The 12,101-nt window shown below is 37.8% G+C and overlaps 1 protein-coding gene across 1 annotated transcript in view; it reads left to right on the top strand.

The window, feature by feature from the left end:
- Positions 1–12,101, top strand: part of LOC149806326 (RB1-inducible coiled-coil protein 1-like) — a 102,017-nt gene that overhangs the window by 25,024 nt on the left and 64,892 nt on the right. Inside the window, exons 9-10 of the mRNA XM_089951634.1 lie at positions 159–215; positions 6,873–7,043. Of these exons, the coding sequence (XP_089807760.1) occupies positions 159–215; positions 6,873–7,043 (228 nt within the window). The remainder of the gene's footprint in view (positions 1–158; positions 216–6,872; positions 7,044–12,101) is intronic.

The following is a 12,101-nucleotide window of genomic DNA, read 5'->3' on the forward strand; positions in this document are numbered from 1 at the left end:
TCAGATGAATTTTCTGATGTAATAAGGCACTATTTCAAATTCACCTTTACTTAGTGTTTACTTTTACAGACTGAAGTATGGCATTGTCTAGTCCTGATAAATATTTTCATAAATGTTGATAAAATGAGATGATAACCAGAACACAATTGCTTTTGTAGGATCCGCACCACAGCCTTCAAGATATGGTAGACCAGTGTATCAAAACCACAGAACAGGTTAGTATGACAATAAAGTCTAATAGTAATAACGATTTTATTGACATTACTATGCCACTGATATTTAATTAGTTTGTTTTATCCTTATCTATCAGTGTGAAATTGGTCACAAAATCCTGAGAATAATTTAATTCCATCTCTGTTGGGAGATAAAAGAAATAGCAATTTAGAATGTTTAACATTTTGAGTACATGTTTACAGAGAGACATTGGTACTTTCTTTTGATCGTACCTGATTATCAGTATCATCCCTTTCATCTTTGTCGTTGTTTTCAACATCACTTTCAGCAATTTATTGGTGATGGACATTGGAGGTAAGTTCTTTAAATATGTTACTCATTCATAATACCTTTGGAGTACTACTACTATTTAACAAATCCCAGATACTGTTTTAGCTAAGGAAGCTAAAAGTTATCTGCTGACCTATGTGGCGGTCAGGCAGAGTTATCTTCACTTAAGTATAAAAATTGGTGGCAAAATCTAATAACCTGTCAGTTACTACTTCTGCTTTTAGCAAGAAGCACACTTTCTTCATGGATATACCATTTAAAGTTGGTGGAATTTTTCACTTCTAAGAAAAGTATACTCCATCTATATACCATTTAAAGTTGGTGGAATTTTTCACTTCTAAGAAAAGTATACTCCATCTATATACCATTTAAAGTTGGTGGAATTTTTCACTTCTGAGGAAAGTATACTCCATCTATATTTCCAACATTTTCTCTTCCTATGCAGTTCTGCCTTTACAGTTTGCTCCCACTTTTGTTTCTTATTACACATTTAGTTATTTGCACAGGGAGCCTAAGGCACTTCACAATAAGTTCAGGCTATTATTATTTTATGTAATTACAGCCTCTAGCATTTACTATAAAACAATCCTAATATATGTGTAATTCCATTTTTAATGGGTACATGTTGTTGAGTTTCTATTCCAAGGCATTCATGGTGTTCGGGCACCAACAATGATTTTACTTGTACAGGCAGTCTATTTTCCATACAGATAATTGCCTAATAATGGATATTGTCACACCTACTTTGTACATATCTATAACAGTGTCTAAGTTCCCTTTTATGCAAAGGTTTTTGTGTGTAATGTAGACACTTGTGTACCTTTTTGTATGTCTTCCACTCTGGTACATGTAAGCTTTCTATACATGGTTTACTCGGTTGCATCTTTCTCATGCATGTTTCTGTAGGTGACAGTTGTTTTTCTTCATATGCATTCCATCATATTTAAAGAACACTTAGTCACTTAAATGGGTAGCCTATGTGACTTTACAAAATAGGTTTATGCTACAATATTTATGTGCAGGTTTTTATGCTCTTAGGAAACTTCATATCTATGTATAATTCCATCATTTCTGGTACATACAGGTGAGTTTTCTTTACCACAGTATACTTAGCCTTGGAACGCCATGCTTCAGTGATTCTACCTGCAAACCTTGACCTTCCCTTCAGGTAGTATTGTAATTGAATCATTTGCTATAATTATTTCTAGGTAACCATCATTTAGTATCTCTGCGTCCACACTGTATTCAAGCAACACGTGCAGACCCACGGGTTTATACTTCTCCTGCCGACAGATGGTATTGTCAATATATTTTACCTGCTTTGTTTGACTGTCTGTCATCAATTTCTGGATCAACTTTTAGATTTAGCTCTGCACCATGTTCTAAAAGACAGGTGCAGGGCTACAGTTTTATACGTTTTGCACTATTTGGCTTACAGGTTAGAACTATGAGCAAAAAGCAGATAATTCCTCATGCTTAAATAGATGTTGCTTTTCAATCTCTCTACACTGAGCCACCAGAAGAGACTATATTAAAGTCAGTCTAATTTAGGGATTCTATGATTGTACTGAGTGGCAGACCTAGTCACTATTCGCCAGCTAAGTCTCATACATTACCGGTGACCTTAGCCTCACCTCATGCAACCAGAAGATTCTCAAGTAATGTTATCACTTCTAGACTGTTGGAAGATTTAGCCTTCTGAACCTCCATTGAGGACATTTTCTGCATTTCATTCCTGGAGTTCTTGCCTCCTCCCACTCAAACTTTGGGCCAGAGCTCCAGTATCTCTTGATCTTATGATCCAACTTCATTTCCTTTCGCAGTCAGGGAGAGTTATGGACATTCTGAACTGCCTTCATCGTCAGTTCTACCTTAGCCATATACCAGTATTTTATTTGGAAACTCCAGCAGTTGACAGTCATGCTTTGGGGATGACTCTCCATATGTATGGATCAAATGGCCTATGATGGTGCACATTATTGTTGCAGTGGCTTTGATGTTGGCCTTCATTTCTATGGCTGTCTTTCAACATGCAGAACATTGCTTCTCTTCTTCCACAATGAATACCTCAGTGCATGTATGGGAATCGGTCTCAAAAATGGCATGGGTACTGAACAGGGCCAACAAACATGTTTCCACAGCTACAAGTTTACTTGACTCTGTGTTCTCTGCCTGCACTTTCCTGAAGGACCACCATAAGGTCAAGCTAAAAGCACAGCCTTTATCCTCTGACCATTCTTTTAATGGCCAGATTGAAGAGGTCTTCAAACAAGCCATCAAGGAAACCATCTGCCTTCCCCTGCAACAGCACAGGAATAGTACAGGAAATTAACAAAAGGACCCAAAGGTCACACATAGGACACAAACCTCTGAAAATTGTCCTATCGAATCTCCACCCAGCAATACCCACAGCAATACCCACAATGATACCCACTGCAATACACACAGCAATACCCACAGCAGTACACACAGCAATACACACAGTGATACCCACAGCAGTACACACAGCAATACACATGGCAATACACAGAGTTCTTGCAAGCCAAAGCAGATAAAGCACCAGCAGGGTCATATCATTCATTCCAACATTTGTCCACTGTTTTATCCCAGACTTTTCTCCGTCCCAGAGGAAATGCCGCTCTGCCTGTGGTCATTGACCTAAGTGCCCTCAATCATTTCATTTTAACCCCTTGGTTCTCAGTGGAAACTGAAGGGTGCTAGACTTTGCCACCATGGTGCATTTTGGAATGCCATCAGAAAGAGAGACTTCACCATCAGTGTGGACTAAAAAGATGCATATCTGTTCTCTATGTCCCTATTCACAAGGTTTTCTCGACACTCCTGTGATTCATTTATAACATTGTTTTGACTTTTTGGTTTGGGTACCTTTAGACTTGGGTACATTTTGGTTTGGGTACGTTTTGACTGTAAACCTCCTGCAAGACCCACCTCTCATGATGTTAGCAGATGCATTCAGAATTAGTGAAATGCATCAGCAGACCAAATTACATGCAGTTCTGACATGACAGGTCAGTCTTACTCATGACGACATCTTCATTCACCGGTTTCCTCCCATAGGTAACCAGACTTTTTGTCATGAAATCTCTGTCTCGTCTGGACATGTCGGCTGAAGACCACCTACCTTGATAAAACAGCCAGTGCATCGAGGGATCTCACCTCTTTCAACCTTACAATACAGGAGGATATATCAATACTGACTATTTAGTCCTGGATCAAGAGATCTAGAGAAATAACCCCAGCTTAAATGAACTTGTTACACATTTTGGCTCACGAGGTTAGAACAGGTGCCACCAGCCTGGAACTGTTCACTAAACAACATCATTCAGGCTATGGGTTGGATGTCAGAGTCTGCATTCTCTAGCTTTTATCTCCGAGATCTGTCATCTCAAAGGACCAATTCGAACCTACATCTACAGCTCATCAGGCCACCCTTCCAGGTCAATCAACAGCTTCATAAGACATGGTTTCACAACTTCTGCAGAATGTGTGAGTATATTTCCATATTTGAAGCATGCCGCGACAGATGGAGTCCCCACCAACTGGGTTACCTAGAAGCAGTCTCACATACCTTATTTTTCCTAGTAAAATATGTTTCTTTGAGAATACTTTCCCAATCATACTACACATACACCCTGTCAGCCTTCCTGCAACTACATCCATAGAGCGTGCATCCTTTCCAGTAGTAACTGAAGGGTGCTTAGACTTTGCCACCAATTCTTTTATCTAAGGGGAGATCACTCTGCCCTACCACCACATAGGTAGGTTAGCTAACAGTAGTAGCTGAGAGAGCTGGATTTGTGAGGCAGTAGTAGTTCTCCTAAGATATTAAGATTGGGTAAGTATTCTCAAAGAAACATTTTGCTTGCAAATATTGGCTTCCAAAGTACATACCTAGGCAGATGATCTGGGATGCCCTAGGTTGGTCTTTATTCTGTTTAATGTACCCTGTTGCTGACCTGGGATGGACTAGGTAGGTCTTTATTCTATTTAATGTACCCTGTTGCTGACCTGGGATGGGCTAGGTAGGTCTTTATTCTATTTAATGTACCCTGTTGCTGACCTGGGATGGGTTAGGTAGGCCTTTATTCTATTTGATGTACCCTGTTGCTGACCTGGGATGGGCTAGGTAGGTCTTTATTCTATTTAATGTACCCTGTTGCTGACCTGGGATGGGCTAGGTAGGTCTTTATTCTATTTAATGTACCCTGTTGCTGACCTGGGATGGGTTAGGTAGGTCTTTATTCTATTTGATGTACCCTGTTGTTGACCTGGGATGGGCTAGGTAGGTCTTTATTCTGTTTAATGTACCCTGTTGCTGACCTGGGATGGGCTAGGTAGGTCTTTATTCTATTTAATGTACCCTGTTGCTGACCTGGGATGGGCTAGGTAGGTCTTTATTCTGTTTAATGTACCCTGTTGCTGACCCGGGATGGGCTAGGTAGGTCTTTATTCTGTTTAATGTACCCTGTTGCTGACCTGGGATGGGCTAGGTAGGTCTTTATTCTGTTTAATGTATCCTGTTACTATAGCCCTCTAAGCCAATAGTTGATCTAACTTTGTAACAGCAAACAAACTTCTTACTTTTTAGTATACTATATTGCCCTGAGTCCTTTCTGGCTGTATAAAATACCATATTACCCTACATCCTTTGTCACTCTTTAAATACCATATTATCCTACATCCTCATGGCTGTGTAATATACCATATCACCCTACATCTTTAATATATGGTATTGTCCTTTGTGGCTATTTAATATAGTATTTTATTCTTTCTGGCTGTTTAATATACCACATTGCCCTTTGTGGCTGTTTAATATACTATATTTACATTTGTGGTCATTTAATATACTGTATTTACATTTGTGGTTATTTAGTATACTGTATTTACATTTGTGGTTATTTAATATACTGTATTTACATTTGTGGTTATTTAATATACTGTATTTACATTTGTGGTTATTTAACATACTGTATTGCCCTTTTTTGCTGCTTAATTTACCATGTTGCCCTTTGTGGCTGTTTAATTTACCATGTTGCCCTTTGTGGCTGTTTAATTTACCATGTTGCCCTTTGTGGCTGTTTAATTTACCATGTTGCCCTTTGTGGCTGTTTAATTTACCATGTTGCCCTTTGTGGCTGTTTAATATACTGTATTGTGCTAAATCCATTAAGACATCATTGCTCTCAGTAACTTGATTTTCCAGCAGCAAACAAATTTACGGTTATTGAAATTTAATGAGCATGTAAATTATCTCCTGATGGCATAAAAAGGCAGGAATAATGCATAATTCTATCTGTATTTAGGGCAAATGAATTGAACAATAAATTTCCAGACTTTAATCTTGCTTTTGAGTTCACACACAAAAAGATTTTGAATAAAGTGGATGTCTTATCGGCATTATTGATTCAAAAGTGATGCATGTGATTTCTATTAATGTTCAGTGTGATTACAATGGTCCCCCTCTTATACAACCACCCCGTCTGTACCAGGAAAGTGGCCTTATAAGAAGGGTGACCTTTCCAGAGTGTGACGAAACTTTTTGTGAGAAGTGTATGTAATGTACATAGTAAGGAAGCACATACTTCAAAGATTTAATATCTTCATTTAATATCTTCATTTAAAAGTACCATTAATTATTAAAAGGTTCTTCTTGTCTTAAGAATAGACTTATTTCACCTGAATATGCATGAATAGTAAGCATGATGTGCAAGCAGATATTGTAGTCATGCACATTGCAAAACAATTCAAAAACATTTAAATCTTGGTACATACATAATTCTCTTTCCATTTTCCCACTGCTGCTGAATAATCTCCTTATCGGTTACGATGTTGTTTATTCGAGTCTTTTTCACATAAAATTGTTCTGCAAGCCCCCCTCTCCATCCCAACCGATATCGTCAAGTAATTAACCAACTTTCATCTAAACAGGGAGTGGGCCATTCAAGAGGCGGGGGGCCACTGTAGATGATTTAGAAAATGCCAGCAGTACAGTTTTGGTTTTAAAAACGTTTTCTCTCAGACTAAATACTATGTTAAACTGTAACAAATTTATGTCCTGATTTCATAAAATATGGAGGCAGCTTTGAGCTTGGCACTCATTGGTTGGTTCCTGGTTCTGATGCATGCAAGGGGAAAGATATTGTGAATTTCCCCTGATTTCCCTCATTTAAAAGACTGACAGAACTTAACCATTTGGATTATTTGACATAAATCCTTGAGATTATATGGTATAAATCATTGACACTACATTTTATAAGTATTTGAACTTGATGTACAAGCAAGGTTTACATAAAGCTAAACAAATTCAGTGGATATGTTTGTAAATTATGTTATTCAATCCCCTTTAGCTGGACAGCACAGTGGGCGAGAACCAGTACGTTGAAGTGCAGCTTCTTTATAAGGAAGTTAGTAATGAGAACATGAAGGAAGTTAAGGGACTTGAAGACCGGCTTTATGGACTTGACCAGATTATGTCTGTAGCAAGAAAAATTGTTCAGGAGCAATCTGATTTGGCCCAGGTAGGACCTAGAGGAGATATGTTTTGTAGGATTGCTTCATCATTGAAAATATATGATTCATATCTAGAAAGTTGCATTAGGATCTGTTATAGGATGTGCAAATGCGGAATGAATGCTAATTTGTAAAAATGAATCATTCTGAAAATTCACTGTAATGTTCAAAATGTAGTTCATTATATTTGTATGCTACTGCCCTGATTTCTCTCTTAAATGTCTCCTATTTTAAGATTATCCTACATTTCTAAGATTATTCCCATTTTTAGCTATGCTGGTCATTGGTCTGAATAGCTTATGGGATGGCCTGTTGTCTGTTCATCTGAAAGCACAAGTATGTTATTGCTACATCTCTGTTAGTTTGTGATGATACTTGACACACATTCATCCCAAGGTCCAGTTGGTCATAATGTAGATGCTGTGTGGATGTACAGTATGGTCAACCAGTAGCTGTTATTGTTGCTCCTCCTGATCAGATGAAAAGGTGAAAAGAGTCATTGTTATATTAATGTATCAAGGCTTTTACAATACTGATCCACTGATACACATCAATCCAAGAGGTGGAGAATCAATACAAAATGATACTTTTACAAGTTACTTCAATATTCAGCAGGTATGAATAATTATTAGTCATTTACCTTTTTATTTTTTATGTGGGAATTGATCTGAGACAGATGTAGCAGGCATGCATACTAATTTTTGTTAGTGAAAAAGAAAAACCTATTGACAACACCCACTCACTTTGCAGAGATTAACACAAGCTAATGTGGTTTATAATTTCACCCACCTGGCCAGTTACATGCTATTTATCTTGGCATGTTCAGCATAAGGGAGACATTCAAAATGTATAATGAAGTACTCATGAATTAATAAACGCTTGAATTTACTCTACTAATTCATGTCTTGTCAATTTTGATGACGTGACTCCATTGTGTCATGCCGTGGAACATGATACATTGAATTATAATTGGTTATTATTAGTTCCAGTCCAGGGTAAACAAGAACCACTGATAGCTTATTCCCTGTGTGGCACACAGTGATATTGTCAGAGCAACAGAAAAACATAAGTGGTTATTAAATGATCTGTAAAATACAAGAGTAGCAGACTTTGAATGTGTCTTTGTATGTAGAGGCATTTAATAGTACAGAAGCTGTAAGGTAGGCAGATTTCAAATTGCATGAATTTGTCACCTTGTGTAAAAAAAATTTGTACAGAAGTTGAGTGTGTTGTTGATAGTTTTCCTTCACTAACAACAAAAATAAGTGCCTGTAGCTGCAACCGTTTTGCATCTGCAGAAAGTACAATGTGATTTTGTTGGTATCCATCTTAACTCCCATACAATGTGATTTTGTTGGTATCCATCTTAACTCCCATACAATGAGATTTTGTTCGTATCCATCTTATACTCAGATTTGGTGTAGATAACATTTTCCTTGCATGAAGACATTGCACTGTTTCTTCCAAATTTACGTGAATACATGAAATTGGTAATGTTTTTAAAGCACTCATGCAGTGCAAACCAAAGGGCATGGTGGCCAAGACGAGTCATGCATCTGATTACATGTCACAGTCAGAAATGTCCCATAAGGTTGAATTAAAATCCTTGACAAATAACAGTCTGTTTGAAAATATTTTTGTTATCTTGTCATGGATAAGAGTGCGGTATTAATAGATGCTAAGTGAATGTCTGTCTGCAATCTGCATACTGGAAATAAAACCTTTATGTCAACTCACATTTTAGGGCACCAACTACCAATGATAAACCTTCTAATAATGATGTTAAGACCATGAAGTTGATATGTGTATCAATATTGTATCATTTCATAGGCTGTGTATCATCAGTTTTATTGATACATGGCACAGGTGTGGGATTATTACACCCCTAGTTTTTACCAAAAGGCATCATGTGATGTCTGATTGATCCTAACTGAAAATGGTTCTGATCTTAAATCCAATATGACAGTGTGGCAGCCATTTTGAAATGATATTTGACATGGGGTTTTCACCAGAAGACTTAAGATGTCTGATTGGTTATATGGCTCTGCATGTATGCCCAACCTTGTGTTAGCTTCTTCAGAATGAGTGGTCAAATCATCATGGGGTTTTCACTGTCCCAGACATCTGATATGCTAACTACAATGGCCATCTTTAAAATCTTTATCACCTGAATGGAAAGTCATGTCAGTATTGGATCTTTACTGAAAAAGTTCCTGTGAAATCTGGTTGGTTCTAGGAAAAATGGAGCCAATCTGACATCCAGTATGGCCACCATGTCAGCCATTTTAAAAACTCGTCATTACTACTCGTAAATGTAAATGATGTTGGTCTGTATAGTCTTCATGGTGGCCATCTAGAAAGTTTTGTTATCACTACAATTGTCCCCTTCATGGTGGCCATCTAGAAATTTTTGTTGTCACTACAATTGTCCCTATCATGGTGGCCATCTAGAAAGTTTTGTTATCGCTACAATTGTCCCCTTCATGGTGGCCATCTAGAAAGTTTTGTTATCACTACAGTTGTCCCCTTCATGGTGGCCATTTAGAAATTTTTGTTATCACTACAATTGTCTCCATCATGGTGGCCATCTAGAAAGTTTTCTTATCACTACAATTGTCCCCTTCATGGTGGCCATCTAGAAAGTTTTCTTATCACTACAATTGTCCCCATCATGGTGGCCATCTAGAAATTTTTGTTGTCACTACAATTGTCCCCATCATGGTGGCCATCTAGAAAGTTTTGTTATCACTACAATTGTCCCCTTCATGGTGGCCATCTAGAAAGTTTTGTTATCACTACAATTGTCCCCTTCATGGTGGCCATCTAGAAAGTTTTGTTATCACTACAATTGTCCCCTTCATGGTGGCCATCTAGAAAGTTTTGTTATCACTACAATTGTCCCCTTCATGGTGGCCATCTAGAAAGTTTTGTTATCACTACAATTGTCCCCTTCATGGTGGCCATCTAGAAATTTTTGTTGTCACTACAATTGTCCCCATCATGGTGGCCATCTAGAAAGTTTTGTTATCACTACAATTGTCCCCTTCATGGTGGCCATCTAGAAAGTTTTGTTATCACTACAATTGTCCCCTTCATGGTGGCCATCTAGAAATTTTTGTTATCACTACAATTGTCTCCATCATGGTGGCCATCTAGAAAGTTTTGTTATCACTACAATTGTCCCCTTCATGGTGGCCATCTAGAAAGTTTTGTTATCACTACAATTGTCCCCTTCATGGTGGCCATCTAGAAAGTTTTGTTATCACTACAATTGTCCCCTTCATGGTGGCCATCTAGAAATTTTTGTTATCACTACAATTGTCCCCATCATGGTGGCCATCTAGAAAGTTTTGTTATCACTACAATTGTCCCCTTCATGGTGGCCATCTAGAAAGTTTTGTTATCACTACAATTGTCCCCTTCATGGTGGCCATCTAGAAAGTTTTGTTATCACTACAATTGTCCCCTTCATGGTGGCCATCTAGAAATTTTTGTTGTCACTACAATTGTCCCCATCATGGTGGCCATCTAGAAAGTTTTGTTATCACTACAATTGTCCCCTTCATGGTGGCCATCTAGAAAGTTTTGTTATCACTACAATTGTCCCCATCATGGTGGCCATCTAGAAAGTTTTGTTATCACTACAATTGTCCCCTTCATGGTGGCCATCTAGAAAGTTTTGTTATCACTACAATTGTCCCCTTCATGGTGGCCATCTTGAAAGTTTTGTTATCACTACAATTGTCCCCTTCATGGTGGCCATCTAGAAATTTTTGTTATCACTACAATTGTCCCTTTCATGGTGGCCATCTAGAAAGTTTTGTTATCACTACAATTGTCCCCTTCATGGTGGCCATCTAGAAAGTTTTGTTATCACTACAATTGGCCCATGGGGACTGAGTGGTCTAGGACACATGCCTGTATAGGTAGCCAACATATTCCACCCATGGCTGCATGAGTTCGAGTCTTGGCTTAATAACATGGGCTTGTGAAAAAGCTTGCCAGTAGTTCCCTGTGGGTCAGTGGTTCTTTCCAGTGGTTCTTAAAAGGGTCTTTCCAAACATATGGCCACCATGTATTGCCTATCATGTGGTGAAAAATGATGTAAAGCCTATGAAAACAGAACAACTCGTTCAGATTTGATGGATTTAACCAACAGTTAGTTTTATGACGCCTAGTTCATCCTAAATGAAAATGATGCCCCACTGACATCCATTATGGCTGCCACAGTGAACATATTGAAAATCATGCAGTGATTAATTCTTCTGAGTGGATAGTCAAATTGGCATGAGGTTTCTGTCCAAAGTGTTCTGATGGTGTCAGGTTTTTCCAAATGAAAATGTTGCCAATCTAACAATCATTATTGCTGATGCATTGTCTAATTTAAAAACCTTGTCACTCAAGAATAAAGATTTGGTTTAAACACTCTGCAGTTAACAAGAAGTGGTCCTGTCTTGAATTACATAAAATTCTATTCAGACAAAACATCAGCAATAATCAAAGTCTGCCCTGTTAGAAACTTGTGTTCCAAATGTTTTGGTGTTTTTTCTCTAATATTTTCATTTCTAGAATAGACCTTGGTACATACAATCTGAACTTGTGTTCCAACTGTTTTTGGTGTTTTCTGTCTAATATTTTCACTTCTAGAATAGACCCTGGTACATACAATCTAAACTTCCTCTCATTCTCCACTGTTCACACAAAAGTCGTTGAAAACATGGACTTATTATTATGATCATGTAATGCATTGAGCCAATTTTAACTTGCCTAGAAATTTAGTGTGTGTGTGTGTGTGTCTGTGTCTGTGTGTGCGTGTGTGTGTAGAAATATATTGTCTTTGTAATGATGAAACAGAAGCTCCATAACCTGTCATGTGTGTCTGTGTGTGTGTCCGTTGTGTTTATGAAAAAACAAACCATCATTTGGAAATACAGACCTTGAATTCGATATGTACAGACACATTTGTTCTATATGAACTTACGATACAGGATTGTATTTTTAAATTTCTGAATCAGAACCTTGGTCACTTACATAAAATACAATTTTAAAGACAATATCAGTAGGGC

This window comes from Sinohyriopsis cumingii, chromosome 1 (assembly GCF_028554795.1).
Source record: "Sinohyriopsis cumingii isolate HCF-2022 chromosome 1, ASM2855479v2, whole genome shotgun sequence".
In the NCBI taxonomy this organism is placed as follows: domain Eukaryota; kingdom Metazoa; phylum Mollusca; class Bivalvia; order Unionida; family Unionidae; genus Sinohyriopsis; species Sinohyriopsis cumingii.